At 28.8% G+C, this 16,045-nt stretch overlaps 2 protein-coding genes across 3 annotated transcripts; both read right to left on the bottom strand.

The window, feature by feature from the left end:
• Positions 1-547: 547 nt before the first annotated feature.
• On the bottom strand, positions 548-8,227 carry LOC134831735 (uncharacterized). Its single transcript, XM_063845541.1, has 4 exons — positions 8,186-8,227; positions 2,407-2,726; positions 1,791-2,352; positions 548-665 (listed from the first exon to the last, which is right to left on the bottom strand). The coding sequence occupies exons 2-4, from the start codon at positions 2,723-2,725 to the stop codon at positions 623-625; spliced, it is 924 nt and encodes a 307-aa protein (XP_063701611.1). The 5' UTR covers position 2,726; positions 8,186-8,227; the 3' UTR covers positions 548-622.
• A 1,689-nt stretch (positions 8,228-9,916) lies between these two features.
• LOC134829981 (uncharacterized) lies at positions 9,917-15,466 on the bottom strand. 2 transcript variants are annotated; one of them, XM_063843307.1, is made up of 3 exons: positions 15,279-15,466; positions 12,439-12,519; positions 9,917-12,385 (listed from the first exon to the last, which is right to left on the bottom strand). In XM_063843307.1, exons 2-3 carry the CDS (start codon positions 12,517-12,519, stop codon positions 10,076-10,078), a joined length of 2,391 nt encoding a protein of 796 aa, XP_063699377.1. In that variant the 5' UTR covers positions 15,279-15,466; the 3' UTR covers positions 9,917-10,075. The 2 variants fall into 2 exon arrangements, with proteins under 2 accessions (XP_063699377.1, XP_063699378.1); XM_063843308.1 differs by lacking the exon at positions 15,279-15,466 and adding an exon at positions 14,820-14,883.
• Positions 15,467-16,045: the final 579 nt, after the last annotated feature.

Raw genomic sequence — 16,045 nt, 5'->3', positions numbered from 1 at the left:
ATTCTATTTAAAAATTTTAAAATTAAAAAAAAAACAAAAAAAAAATAATTATTTAATTAATAATATTATTTACTCGCTCAATAAAGAGTGAGAAACTTAAAAAATGACATCTTGTGCCTTTTACCAAAATAAATAATAAAAAAAAATAAAATAAAAAGTAATAAAAAATATATATACATTTTTATAGATTAGTGTAAAAAAAACATGAATACCATATTTTTCCTTTTGTTAAATATATTATTTATGTAAAAGATACGAGAAAAATGAATATTTAAGGAAATATAAGAGAAAAATAATAAAATAAAAGTGATCAGTGAAAATAAAAACGACTCACTTTTTATTTTTTTACTCACCTACTTTGCTGCTAACAATGAAAAAAATTTTTTTTATAAAATAATCTTCTTAACTTTATTACTTTTTACAATAAATAACATCAAATAAATACCTGATTTACATCCAATATGGATCCAATGATAAAAAATAAATTAAATAAATAAGGAAACACACCAGTTTAGACACTTAAAAATAATTTATAGTGAGAAAAAGTACAGTAGAAGCCCTTTGGGAAACAAATTATGGCCAACCATCTTAAAAATTATTCCTTGTGTTGTCGATTTTTGTATCACATTTGGTTGTTTCGGGTGTCGTTCTCGGCGTTTTTGTCCCTAAAATGGTAAAATATTTTAAATTTAATTTTTTTTGGATGAGTTTTTGGATGAAAATAATTGAAGGGCTGAAAGGATAAATCGCACATACGCACTTTTTGACAAACTGAGAAAAAGCGATTTAAAGTTTTTATCTGTTTTTGAGCTGTAAAATTTGATTTTCAAATAATTTCTTCATGTTTGAGCTAATATTTAGTGAAAAATGGTCAATAAAAACGATTTTCATGCTCGAAAATTTCCTAACTCAACAATAAGGAGGCGTTTTGGGCAATTTTTATCGAAAAAAAGGATAAATCGCACATATGAACCAAAAAATTGATTTTTAAGGTCTTCTAATTTCAATGTTTTCTCGAAATGTTTGGTTCAAAATGACTTTTTATGCCTTAAAAAAGTATGAGGAACACAAAAAAGTTGAAAAAAATTAATTTGGAGCAATTTAAAAATTTGACTTTTTACCCGTTTGTATGGCTATGTGCGATTTATCCTTTCACTATGCATATGTGCGATCTGGCATATTGCAATAAAACACATATTTTCGAAAAAAATTTGAAATTTTCTTAATGTATCTTAAAGTACTCGTCTTTAAGCATATTTTCTCATTCTTAACTCAATTTTGTCAAAAAGTGCGTATGTGCGATTTATCCTTTCAGCCCTTCAATTTTTCAATTATATTTTTTTTTAATTTTTTATTAAGTATTTTTAAAAAAATTATCTAAAATTTTATAAATTAATTATTAAACTCATAGAATTTGAATATTTTTTAAGTTAAAATAAAAGGCTTCAACTATAAAATGTTTTAAATTGAGAATATTTTCAAAATTTATGAATTTTTAAGCGATTTTTTTTTTATTAAAAGGTAAAAATTTGATAAAAATTAAAAGATTATTTGAATCTTAACAGCTCTAAAGTCAATTTTAGGCATAAAACATTTAAAATTTTGAATTAATATGGAAAAATTGACACTTTAACTGTGCACAAATTCATAAAAAGTGACATTTTTGAGAAAAATTACCCTAAAAATTACTCAAAAATGCATTTTAAAGGTAAATTTTGTTCATAATTTTTTTTTTTGAACTCTCATAGAAAAGCCTGTTCTAAAATTGATCAAAAATCAACCAAACTCACCGATATTTATTCCTATCCTGCTTAAACAAACTCTTCGGACACTCTTTATAGTACGGAAAGCACTCTGCCGGCGATAATTCTCCTTTTCCAACCTTTTCCGCTTTCACATAGTCATCCATCAACTCTGCAAATGGCGATTGTGACGCTGTCAGAAACAACTTCATCATCTCCCCGAACAACCCGAGATGCTTCACATCCTTTGCATTTATCTCACAAATCGCCCTCAGCAAACACGCCCTCCCATCAACGCCAAATGTGTGAAGTAAATCTTCCAGCACGGGATACAACAAAGCTCTTTCCCCTCCATGAAAGGCATGTTGATGCGATTCCGGCAGCTTGGGCGGCTTTTCATCATCACTTTCGGGTATCTCGTTGTACTCAATGTGAAACATTTCGTTACTTAATTCACGTTTTGCCCTCCTCTTCGCTCGAGACTTCAAAAATTGACTGATATAGTCGCCGAGTAAGGTCCCAGCAGCACGTCCCATACTCCGAGCTAGCAACGGAGGCAACACTCCCAACGGATTTTGGTTATCCGTGAGTCCAAGTTTATCGAAATCCACTAAAAACGGGAAATTTTAATAAAATTTTTGAATTTTTTCAGGAAAAATCTTACTTGTAACCGGCAAACTCAACGAAATATTGGAGAAAAATCCATCGGGCGGGTAACGCACCAAAGGTAACGTTAAACTTGGAGTAATTGTGAGTGCCGTGCCAGGCGGTAACGCAAGTCTTCCATCGTCTGTGATCCAAATTAGTCGTTTTTGCCGCGAATGAGCCTTGTTTGAGTCATTTTCCTTTGAGGAATCCCTTTGATCCAGCTTCAAGTCACGAAAATCACTAAACTTTGGTTTGTCAGCTGAGTCTGTTGTGGATGCCGTTGATGCTGTTGTGCAATAAATTACAACTAAAAGGCACAAAAACTGAATTTCCATTCTGAAAAGATAAAAAAAAGACGGAAAATTTTACTTTCTTTGCTATGCGCATCGTTATTATCGCGATCATTATCACTTTTATCGATAATATTTTTTCAAGATTGCCAATTAAAAGACTTTCCTTTAATCGCATGGCAAACTGCGGTGATTTAACGTTCTTCAGAGACCAGATCTGTCTGTCAAACAAGTTGCCAATACGAGTTTTTCGCTCGTTACTCGTATATTATTGCTTTCATTTTCTAGCATTTCCTATTTACTTCATCATTTCTTTACCTTGAAACAGTTTTTTATCTCGTTTGCCCATGAGAAGAAGCAACGGCAGAGAAAAACTCGTTTTTGAGCAAATAAACCAAAATAAATGTGATGACATTTAAACTATGTAGAAGTTGGCGCAGAAAAAGTACGGCAAGCATAGAAAATATGTTGAAATTTCAAGTAAAGTATTACGTCTGCAGTGTATGGCAGATGCGCAAATGCAACATAGAAAGTGGAAATGTCGTCAAACAGGCAGCAGTTGGCACAGAGCATATCTAGTTAGATCGTTGTTTCTTCCACTGTTGCGAACATGACGATGAAAGAAAAATATTATTTATTTATAGAAATATAATTTCTCATATCATATCTGAGGAAAAATGTGTAGCGAGTAGTTTACATAGGCAAATATTAATGTTAATGTGATATTCGATACGGAATTCCTGCAACCAACAGGTCTCGTGAGAGAAAATCTTCTCGTCGTTGTAATATTTTTTTGTAAAATACTAAATCGTATTTTATAAAAAATAATTTTTTAACAATTTTCGGCTGATTTTTTATTTTTTTATATACATTTTGTAATTTTTACTCATAAAATGATAGAACTTGTAAATAAAAAGTCCATGAGAGAAAGTTAAAGTCAGGATTGAGTTCACAGATTATCAGATGGTGACATATCTGACATTTTATTAGAAGTTTATTAAATTAAAAGTGAAAGAATGAGTTCAAAATGGCATTAAAACTGCTTTTGTATCCTATAATACATATTGAGAAATATTATCAAAAATATTATGTTTAATATCGAAATTCGTCAATTATTTAGATTTTATTATGAAAATATGGAAGGCATCGTTATAAAATCAATATTTTAATGTGACGAAGTATATTTTTTCACTTATATGTCTTAAATTATTTTTTTATTTATTTAGGCCACTCCAAATGAAAATCAAAAAATAAAGTCCAAAATTTTTGAAAATAAAAAAAAAATTTGAAATTCCTATTTTCATACAAAATGACAAAATTTTAGCAATTTTTGACCGTTGATCAACATTTTTGTTGTTTTTTAATAATCTTCTTTGAAACTTTCAAATTAAAAATTGATTTAAGATCATTTTAAGTAAAAAATTGAAGAATTAAAATTTCATAAAAAATAACTGTCAATAACTGTCAAATGAAAAATTTTTTTAGAGAAGAAAATTCAAGTTAAAATATGATTTTCAAAACAAAAATTAAAATAATTGAAAATTTTTTATAAATTTTTTTGAAAATGTCTTGAAAAATTATGAAAATACACCAAAAAACGATCAATTTTGATGAAATTTTTAACTTTTTTTTTATTTTGCCCCATTGGATTTTTGACTTTTAAAATGGGGCATCGGACTTTATTTTTGATTTTCATTTGGAGCGGCCTAAAAATAAATAAAATAAATAAAAAAATAAATAATAAAAAAATAAAAAATAATAAAATAAAGCCTTGTAAAATTAATTAATAATTTAAATATTTATGAGTAAATATTTCAATAAAAAGATTTTTTTACGAAATTAATATTCTGACTAAATATTTTATATTCAATGAGATTTTAACTAAAAATTTCTTATTTTTTTATTAAATAATAATATTTAATTATTATTTTTTTTATTTTATTTTTGTTTTTTCCTTTTTTTTAAATTTTTTATTATATTTTTTTTTTATCTTTTTTTATGAAGATCTGCTTTCTTAAGCTTAAATTTTAAGTTTATCATTTTTAACAAATGATAACATTTATCGACATTTTACAAAAATATTAAAATTTTTGCTAAATGAAATTTTTTTAAGTATCAAATTTAAAAAAAATCAGAATTAAAAATTCAGGAAAATTTTTTTAAAAATTTTTCAAAAATTTAATATTGATAATTTTTTTTTAATTCTACAGCCTAAAAGGTAAGGTACAACATGTTTTATGTTAAACAAAATAACAAAAAATTAACTTAAAATTTTATTTAAATTGAAATATTAAAATATAAATTTAAAGCCTTTAAAAGTTATATTTTAAGAATAACTGTCGATATTTTTTATAATTATTAATTATTTTAAATTTATTTTTTATTTAATTAAATTATTTTATAACTTTATTTAATTTTTTAAAAACATATTTAATTTAAAACTTAAAGACAGACACCACTTCGTCGCATCTTTTACTTTTTTCAATTAAACTTGAACTTGTAATGCGATTTCCATAAATGGCCATGCATTGACACATTTCTTTCAATTTCATTCTTCTTCATTTATTCACGCCACAATTACAATGTAACGTTATTAATAATATTGTCTCTTCCAACAATAAAAATTTCATAGAGCACCTTTGTAACAAAAAATTTTAATTAATATTCCTTATCAAAACCCATAAAACAATTAGACTTCAATCCTTTTTATGCATGACACTCACGTCTTCTTCACACTACTCGAAACGAAAAATTTCTTTTAATTTTTGCACGTCTTTCATGTTCGAATTTTCCCTTTTGTCATACATTTTTTGATGCTTCTTCGTTCTACGAATTACGAAAAAAAAAAATCGATCACCTTAATTTTTAATTTGCTATAATGATATATGTTGTTCCAAAAAGTCGGTAAATGGAGCAAATTTTTTATTTTTTGAGAATCTTCTTCATTTATTTTCACTTGTTATTCGTTTTTTCGTACTGTAATTGTCCACGGTACGCATAATTATTGCCATTAAATGCGTGATGATCAGTAATCGATACAAGGAACCGCGAACCTGTTCTGATAAACACACTTTTCCTGACATGTCGAGCGAGCGACGAGCCGAAAGTTAATCGAAAAGTCATTTTTCTCACACTTTCGATATCAAATGCGTAAACAAAATTAATGGAAATGCCATTAGAGAAGCGGGTTAGCAGGATTTATGTGTGTCAACCTAAATTTATTAACAGACACCGGTGATTAAATTTTTTAAAATAATTTTTTTATGTAATTTTTTAGATGTTTTGTTGGATAAACAAGTTGTAATAATGCGGATTTCGTGTTTAATTGTTCCACTTGGCTGTTTTTTGTTAAATAATTGTTGTTTGCTCATCTTCTGTAGTGATTTGTTACAGAAATCCTGACTGACATTGACTGCCAATTGACTGTGAAGTGAGCTAATTCTACATTTTTAGACTTACTTGAGGTTTATTTTTTATTATTTTTCACTAATTTTTAATAAATTCTAAAAATTTTTATTTTTTCAGATTTTTTTTCGTTATCTACATATTAAAATTCGATACTTTTCGATGAAAAATTAAAATAATTGAGCAAAAAGTAACACGACCGACACCGACAACGGCGAGAATTCAACTAAAACGTGAGTGCGATTCATCAAATGCTTAAAAGAAATGCAATGCAACACGAGAAAAGTATTACTTACCATCCACGTCTACTATATGAACACTATATTACAACGATGATCAGTTGTAAATGTACAAACAGAATAAGGAACTAAGTAGCTGCCGTTGTTATCAATGAGTAAATTGAATAAATATTTATGTGGGTAACTTACACTTTTGTTCGGACTTTCAATTACCCATGAGTTACATTCGGAGACAGACAAACAGAATACAAAAGAAGAATATTATTTTATTACTTTTCGATGCGGAGACGTGCTGTGACTCGGTAATGCGCTTAAAATATGGTGAAAAATGGTAATAATTTTGTTTGTTGATCATCGCGATAGTTTTGAATAGATAATCGTTAGAAATTGTTTGTAAGTTATTTGAGTGGACTGAATTTACTTGATTTATTTGCATTTTTTAACTAAGGAATTGGAGTTCTGCTTTATTTATTATTTTTTTTAAAACCTAAAAAATTTGAACAACTTTTTGCCGTTGATCAATATTTTTGTTGTTTTTAAATAATCAAAATTTGAGAATTTCTTTTGACAAACTGATTTCAGATTACTGAAGCTTTAAATGAAAAAAAAAATTTCCATTAAGCAAAAAATTTTGAAAAATTTTTGAAAAAATAAGTTTAACCCAATTTTAAAAAAGTATTTTTAGAAAAAAATTCATGTTAAAATAAAATTTTCAAAACAAACATATAAAAAGGTTGAAAATTTTTTAAAAAAGTTATGAAAATTTCTTTGAAAATAATGAAAATAAGTTAATTATTCATAGGGTTTCTTTTCATTTCATTTAAAAAAAATGATATAATTATGGAAAATTATCAGAAATCTAAAAACTTTTGAAAAATTAAAACAACTTTTTTTTCTTTTTATTTTTATCCATTTTTATTTTAAAATTTTCTAAGATTAACTCTAAAATCTAGATTTTATCAGAAATTTCTTCATCAAAATATTTACTGCGAATTTGTTATTTAAATTGTTTGTCCATTTAAGAATCTCAATCTGTTTTGTTTTTTAAAGTATTCATATATTGGTTTCGCATTTTTGAGGAAATTCTTCTTTTTGTTTATCGACGTATTTGAAGTTTTCCAATTTTTCATTCATTTTCTTTATTTCATCGACTTTTGAACTTTTTCATCAATTTTATCTAATTTGAAAATAAAGTATTCCATGTATCGTCTGGAACGCACCCTAAACCATCGATTGTGTCTGTTGTATAGTTACGATTTTTGTAATTATAAATAGAAAGAAACTCAATATTTTGGGATTTCAAAAAAATGTTTGCTTCTTTAACTCGAGAACAAGATACTTGATTGTCGTTCCAGTATAATCTTTCGAGGTTTGGACAAAATTCCACAATTTTTTCAACATTTAAATTCTGAAGTTCATTTGAATCCAACCAGAGATATTTCAAATTTTTATTGTTTTTTAAAATTTCTGGGTGAAAATTGGTCATGTCATTTCTGGGTAAACTTAGCATCCATAATTTGTGCAAATCTTCAAGCAAATTATCATCGAGTTCTGTCAATTTGTTATAATTAAGCGAAAGAATTTCCAATTTTGTCAATCCCTTGAAGGTATTTGGGTGTAGTTTTTTGATACGATTATCATTCAGGTACAAAAACTTTAAATTTGTGCAGTTATAAAAAGCATCTTCCGCTATTTGTTCAATTTTTATAAACCTCATGTCTAAATCTTCTAATTTCGGAAAAGATTTGCAAATGTTTTTTTCAACTTGATAAAAATTAATTTTTGACTAAATCCGGATCATCTGCCATTGGTTGCCATTCGTAATTTAACAAAGTCAAGTTTATGCCAGAAAAAGTACAACCTCCAAAAAAATGTTTTGCACAGTTATAAGATTTAATTGAACCTCCTGAACAACTTGAAATAATAAAAGCAAGAATAATGAGCTTAAGCTTCATTTTGTTGCGAAATCTGAACAGAAACTGAATCTAAAACCAAAGATTAAAATGTTTTATCAAAAATTACCGCTATTTGTATAACATTTTAAGGAAATTTAGAAAAATTTTAAATTTATGTATTTTTCAAAATTTTTTTATTGAAAATTATATCTTAACTTATATTAAAAATATTTTGACAATTAATTTTTATGATGTGTATTTATTTTTATTTAAATTTTAATTTACATTTAATATATTTTATAATTAATAATTATTATAATAATTATAATTATAATTAATAATTATTATAATAATTATAATTATAATTAAAAAAAAAAAGTAAATGATAAATAAACATAATATTTATTAATTTTAAAGAGTTTTTTTTATATTAAAACATAAAAAAATAAAAGAAAAATATTTAAAGACAAAAAAATTAAAGACTCATGAATTATTTCTATTAAAAATACATAAATGTAAAAAAATATTATATTAATAACACTGTTCCACAAACCCGGAAATTGCGTCTATCGTCAACCGGATCAAGTTTATTTGAAAGTAGGCTAAAAATGATGAATTTCCTCATTTTTAGATTTTCCGTATCGGGTCAGGGAGCTTTTCTATGTAAAATGAGATTTTGTATGAAAACAAGCCAAAATTTGATTTTCGATCTTCGTTTCATACATTTTGGTGTCTTAATTTCAAAAGTGTTAGAACAAAAGTTTTAGTTTTTGAGCCAATTAACATGATCCAATAGAAATTTGATTGAAATTCAAAGTTTTTGAAAAATCTTCATTTTGAAATATTAACTTTGGAGAAAACATTTTTTCTTAGAATAATGACGATGACGGTAACTCCCGTTTTTGAAATCTTAGAAGGCTGTGACTTTGCAGAATTGTTATTTTAGCTAGTTTAAGCCTATGTGCAAAGTTAGAGCTCGATCTCTTTGGAAAAACTGAAATTTATGGTACTCAATGATCCACTTGATGTTTTTTTCAACTGAAATATTTTTTTAACTGCCGCTCTAAATGAACTCATTGCTTTGGGTCGAAAATGTCGATAGCTATAAAAAAGCTCCCAGACCCGATATGGAAAATCTAAAAATGAGGAAATTCATCATTTTTAGCCTACTTTCAAATAAAATTGGTCCGGTTGATGATAGACGCAATTTCCGGGTTTGTGGAACAGTGTAATAAAATTTAATTTATAAAATTTAATTTATAAATTTTTTACTTTTTTTTGTCAATTATTTTAGAGCTTTTAAATTTAAGTTTTGCGTTGATTTCAACATTTTTATCACTTGAAATATATTTATGCATTTAAAAACTGATTGAATACTTTTAGGAAAAAAAATAAATAAATTTGGTTTTTAATATTGATTGCCTAATTTAATGAGAAGTTTAAATATCCAAATTAAAAAATATATGAAAATATTCATAGAATTATTTTATAAATTAAATTTAAAAACATTTAAATTATTTCTACTAAATTTATATTAAAGTAGTAAAAAAAATAAATAAAATAAATCCTCAAAAAAAAATAATAATATAAATCCTCATTTTTTGAAAAAATTCTAATAGAACTCATAAATTACGAGTCACGTGACCATAAATCGCAAAATATCGACCTTGAATGAAACACAAAAATCTCGTAAGCTTGTAATAAAATATATTAATTTGATCATTTTTCTTCATATTTATACAGTAAATTAACAAGAAGCTTCAAGCTGTTCTATCATCTATTACATCGATTGCTTATTAGAGGAATGCCTACAAATACAAGTCATATTTTTTTTTTCCATCAATTTCTCGTTCATTTCATTGATACGACGACTCCGAATTCGATCGCCTGACACCTTTTTGTCGATTTTTCGCCTCTTCCGCCGCCTCAATGGCAAAAAACTCGTCAGTCAAGGACATTTGTCGCTCTCGTGGCTGCCCAAAGGGATACAATTTCCCATCATAGTTTGAAAATTCCGCCTTTTTCGCGTCCTCATTCACGAGCGACTGCGACAAATTGACATTTGGCACATCGAGGTGTTGCGTAAACCAATTATCCACGTCTTCGATGCTTTCCCGACGATTTTCCAGCTCTTTCGTCTTCTTCAGGTGTCGATTGCGCAACAATTCCGGATACTGATCCGCCTCGTCTTCGGAGGACGATGAAATGGCACGCACGGTGGATGCGTTGTCACTGCTGCTGTCCGTGCTAACAAGATCGAAATGCGTATCAGCCAAATTGGGAAATTGCGAGTCTTGCGCGAACCATTTGTCGAGATCGTCGACACTTTCGCGACGTAATTTGTAGTTGCTGGGATGGATATCGCTCTCGTTGTCCGATAAATTTTTGATGGTTGACGCTTCAGAAGAAGTTTCGCTTGCGGTGCTGTTGGACACCAAGTCAAGAGATTGATTTTCGAGCAATTCGTCGTTCGTGGACTTGACTTTTTCGAGTTTGGCGGCATTTTCTTCCTTATTGAGCTCATCTTCGAGGAATCTTTGGAATTCGTAGACGATGTTGGTTTGGTTCTTGTAAATTTCGTTGATCACGTCTTCCGTTGTGTTGAATTGCTGATGCCGGATGAGCTCTTCGAGTTGATTAACACCATCGTCTTGGAGACGAACCGACATTTTCTTCTCGGGACGGATTTTTTCCTCATCTTCGACGGGTTTTGGATCGGATTTTGGCTCGGGAGATGCTTCTGTGACCTTCTTTGGTTCCGTTTCGACTAATTTTTCAACTTTTTCTTGAATTATTTCCCTTTCTGGAGACTTTTCCGGCGATTTTTCCTTTTCCAAGGACTTTTCAGGAGATTTTTCTTTCTCAACCGACTCTTTTTCTGTCAAAACCTCTACCGGCGAGGTCGATTTTCGTTCCTCATTGAAGTGCAAAGGGCTAATTGTCACATCGCGACATCCCAAAACGACTTTTTCCTCCACAACGGGTGTCGTTGGTTGTTCACTATTGCTCACTTTTGATATTTTTCGTTCCTTTAGCTTGGAAATCTTCTCGGAAACAGCAGCGGAGCCATCAATGCACGAATGTAAGTTGTCCTCAACGATATCCATGTAATGCGGAAGTGTGTGTTGCACAAGTTGTTCCATCAAATTTTGCACTTGTTTCCCGCGACGCATGGGAACATCTGGAATTTCTTCCTCCGGAGACGTTTTTTCATCCTTTTTCAGTATTTCATCTTCCAAATCGAGACTTTTTCGGTACAAATTCAAGTCGCGCTTCGGTTTAATTGGCGGAGTTTCTGTCGCGACATCCTTTTTCTCGATCAATTTCTTCAACTCGTCCGGATTTTCTTCGATTTCGTGCTTGTGAGTGTGTTTGTGGCACTCGCCGTGTCGCAAATGATGCAATAAATGGTCGGTTTCGTCACAAATGCACTTTGTGATTTTTCGTTTGGGCACGATAATTTCCTCCTCAACGGGAATCATGCCGCGATAACGTTCCTCGTCGTCATCATCGGGCTCCGGGAACTTTTTCTTGTCGGGACTTTCATCGAGCATGGTCATCAAAAAGGCAGCTTTTTTGTTTAAACTGTCACTTAAACGTTCTTCGACGTCAGAATTGCGATCCTGATCCACTTTTGAGACGTTTTTCTCGACAAACATGTCCAATTCATCTTTTTGCGTGGCAGATAGGATTCCAGCAGCTTCAGGTGAGTAACGTTCATTCGACAACGAGTCAGATAAATTTTCTCCAAAGAATTTATCTGACTTTTTATTTCCAATTTTTAATGAATTTCCACTTTTATTGCTTTCCGTTTCGTCCAAGTGATAAATATGATTGTGACTGGCTGAGGTACGTTGTCGTTCGAGAGCCACTGGTTCCCCGAAGACATCTTTAAAGCCATCTTTCTTCACTAATTTGACATCGACCACATCCTCGTAGCTGCGCGAACGTTGCAAAGTCCTCTTTTTACGTGGCGGCGGAACCGGAGCCTTGTCAAAACAGCTCGGATGATTTTGTCGCAGCGGTTGGTTACATGTCAAGGTCGAAGCTTGATGCCATTTTGTCGCAGAAGTATGAGAACCCAAATACGGCGTTTGTGGATTTATCGTTTGTTTCTTCCAATGATGGTTTCGCGGTGACGAAATGCCCGAGGGACAGCTGCAAAACTGAAAAAATTCATTAAAAAAATTTTAAAAATCGAAAAATTTCGAAAACTTACATTTGTGCATCCAGCCCACAGTTCCTCAAAGGGATTTCGGGATCGATTTGGTGGTTGAGACTTACATAAAGAGTTACCCATCTGGAAAAAAAAGAAGATAAGACACACTTTTAGCTCGGTTTTATCGATAGTGATGATGATCATCATCGTCGTCGTGCATAATATGTGAGAAATTTCACACAAATTCATTAGTTTCTTAAACAAGGTGATTGCTATGTCAATCGAAACTCTCCGCACAATGTCGAGCAATGAATGAATTTTTATGAAAACACGAAGGATTAGCGTTTGTGGGTGTCAAAATCGTCAAAAACTTTGAAAAATTGAATTTTTCATTGTTGTGACAAAATTTATGATCAAAAACATCATAAAAAATTTGAAAAATTGAGTTCAAAGTGACATCGCATTTTTGTTCATAATTGGAGCGTACTAAAAAACGAAAGATCTTTTCTTTAAAAGACTTATTATTGGCTTAAATTTTTATTTAAAAAAATTTAAAGTTAAAGACCGAAATTTTTTGATGGTTTAATTGAGTATAAAATGGATTTGAATGAATTTTTTTATTAAAAAATGATAATTTTAAGGAAAATCAAAAATTCCAAAATTTTTCTTAAAACAAAATGAAAAAAAAAGTTTTGAAATCTATTTTCATAAAAAAAATTTTATCAAAAGTTAATATTTTTGATGTTTTTTTACTATTTACTTTGAAATTTGCTTATTTAAAATAGATTTCAGAATATTTCATATTATTTAAAACTAAAGAAAAAAATTTCATTAAAAAAAACTGTCAAAAAATTTTTAAAAAATAAATTCAGTAATTTTATGAAAAATATTTTTAGAGAAGAAAATTTATGATAAAATATGATTTCCAAAACAAAAATTAGAAAAAATTGAAAATTTAAAAAAAAAATTAAAACTTTTAAAAAAATTACGAAAATAGACTGGAAAACGATAATTTTTGATGAAATTTTAACTTTTTTTTTTATTTTGCCCCATTGGATTTTCGACTTTTCAAATGAGGCATCGGACTTTATTTTTGATTTTCATTTGGAGCATTTTTTTTGAACTTCTGATATCTTAGCCAACTTTCAAAGTTAAAATTCATTCAGAAATTGTAACTGCTGAGTACTTTTTACTTCTTTTGAGACAAAATTTAGTACTCAAAAAAGTTTTTGATCATTTTTTCGTTTAAAATTTTAACAAACTTCCCAAAAATTCAAACTTTTGAGAGCTTTTGATGACTTTGAAAACAAAATTTCAATAAAAAAATTAAATATTTTAAGCTTTAAATGTAAGAAATTTGAAATTATTATCAAATTTTGATAAAAATCTGAAAAAAGTACAATTTTCAAAAAAAAATTCTTTCATCTACAGTCCAAATTTTGGAATTTATAGAGTTGTTGATCACTTTTAAAACTCAAACATGGAAAAATTGTCACTCAGGAGTTTTTTAAAATTTTTTTTAATACAAAATATTAAGCTTAGGTCGCTAAAAGTTATTTTTATCATACAATTTTGGACAAAATTTTAGCTTTAAAGAGCTTTTAATAATTTTAAATGCAAAATTTCATTCAAAAAATAAGACTTTTTAAGGTTTATGTGTCAAAATTTCAAAATTTTTTACATTTTTTGATCACATGAGAGGCAAAATATTAATTAAAAATCTCTTTTTAGTCCAAATTTGAGATTTAATGAAACTTTTCAATCACTTTTCACTCAAAACTACAACTTTTTAATCAAATTTCTATCACAAACCTTCCAATTTAGAGATCAGCCCCTTCCAAAGTCACCCAATATTTGCGTAAGAATCAACCTAATCGTTATCCAAACACGAGATAGGAAGTTCTCTGATAAAAATTCACGCTCTTCTAAACAGATTTAAAAAAAAATCATTGAATCTGATAACGGCAATTATTACTTGGCTATCCCATACAACTCGTACAACCTCAGTTCATCACATGAGCCACTAATTGACAGCAAACATTTCATTGTTACCTCTCCGCTTTTCACTACTTGACGCGACTTCACCACAGATTTCATGAATTGCGTTCGTTTTGAACATCAAAACATCAAATCCGCTGAAAATCTATTTTTACTCGATGGTCATTTCATCGAAACATAAAAACATCTGTTACTTTTGTGCTTTTATCAAAAAATTTTTTCAATTTTCTTCAAGAAAAAATTGGATTTTGCGAAAAATGCTGCGAACGGCTTTTTAATTGTTTGCGGAAACAATAGTTGCTTGCCGAGTGACTGCAGAATTCTTAGATGACCTTGACTTTGCTCGTGCGCGCCTATAATTTGTTTGAAAACAATAAGCGAATGAATCACAGTTCGACGTAATATTGGGCATGAATGAAGCAATATTGGCCCATAACACCTACAAAAAGCAATTTTGAACTATTTTAAGGTCGTCAGATGCAACTTTGTGGTTGATGATAAATAAAAATTTAAAAAATTCACGCGCGTGCTTCTAAAAACAAACATTTCGACTTTCATTCTTCGCACTCGTCGATTTTTTTTTTTTTTTTTTTTTTTTGAAAAAAAATTTGTATCCAACTACGATTTTTTTTTTAATTAGCAATTCATCATCACATCACTGTCAATATATTTTTTTTTATTGTGTCATTAAACTTTTTTATTTTTTTTTTTTTTTTTTTTTTGTATTTTCGAGTGATGATCGCAACATCTTCTAACATTTTTTTTCGTTTTTCTGTCTAAATACAGAAATCTCGAGTGATGTCATCTTTCGCATCACGTAATTATTGAATCACAACAACAACAATGTGTTTGGAGGTCAAGAATATCTCCCGAAAAATTTATCAATGAATTCACTTTTGTACCTTTTTCTTTGTTTACTCTCGATTTTTAACGTTTTTCGTGTTATTTTCCGTTTTTTTCTATCTGTCGTCGTCGTATGAATGTCGCGTAATTTTTTTTACTTTTTTTTCCTGAAATAATAATAATAATGATCAATACACCGCGAACGCAAGACGACTTCTATAGAAATAATATAAACGTGATCATCGCTTGACAATTTGATCTCAACTAAGTAGGTTTTATATTTATTTTTTTATCGTAAAAAATTTGCTCGCTACGATGAGAGTCGCACCGTATAAACAATTCTTTCGAGATACCTATACCTACTACGTCGTCGTTGAATAATAATTTAGGTACGAGTATGTGATCATCATCCAGCGTTCGCGTTGCTAATTAATTTTTGAATGAGTAGGTTGTAACTCTTTTTTTTTTACTCTCACAGATGTTGCTTCGTATGGTAATTTTGGTGTCGTCAAGAAATTGATAATAAATAAAAATAGTAATAAAAAGTTACCTTTTATGAAAAGTTGGTTAAGAGTTTAAAATGAAATTTATTTAAATTAAAACACGGGAGATTTTTTTTTTGAAGTAAATATAATTATTTGTTTTTAATTCTGCTTATGTTATATACTTTATATATATATATGTATAATATATAATTTTTATTATTTATGAATTTTTATTGATTAATCCATTTTTTTTATTTATTTTCATTAATTATTTACCTATGTTTTTTTTAGTTATTCGTTGAAAATATAATTGAAGAAGATTTTTTTTATTAAATATTAAT

The sequence above is a fragment of the Culicoides brevitarsis genome, chromosome 2 (genome assembly GCF_036172545.1).
Source record: "Culicoides brevitarsis isolate CSIRO-B50_1 chromosome 2, AGI_CSIRO_Cbre_v1, whole genome shotgun sequence".
Classification (NCBI taxonomy): domain Eukaryota; kingdom Metazoa; phylum Arthropoda; class Insecta; order Diptera; family Ceratopogonidae; genus Culicoides; species Culicoides brevitarsis.
Note: the sequence above shows the minus strand (reverse complement) of the source record. Positions and strands in the feature narration are given on the sequence as shown.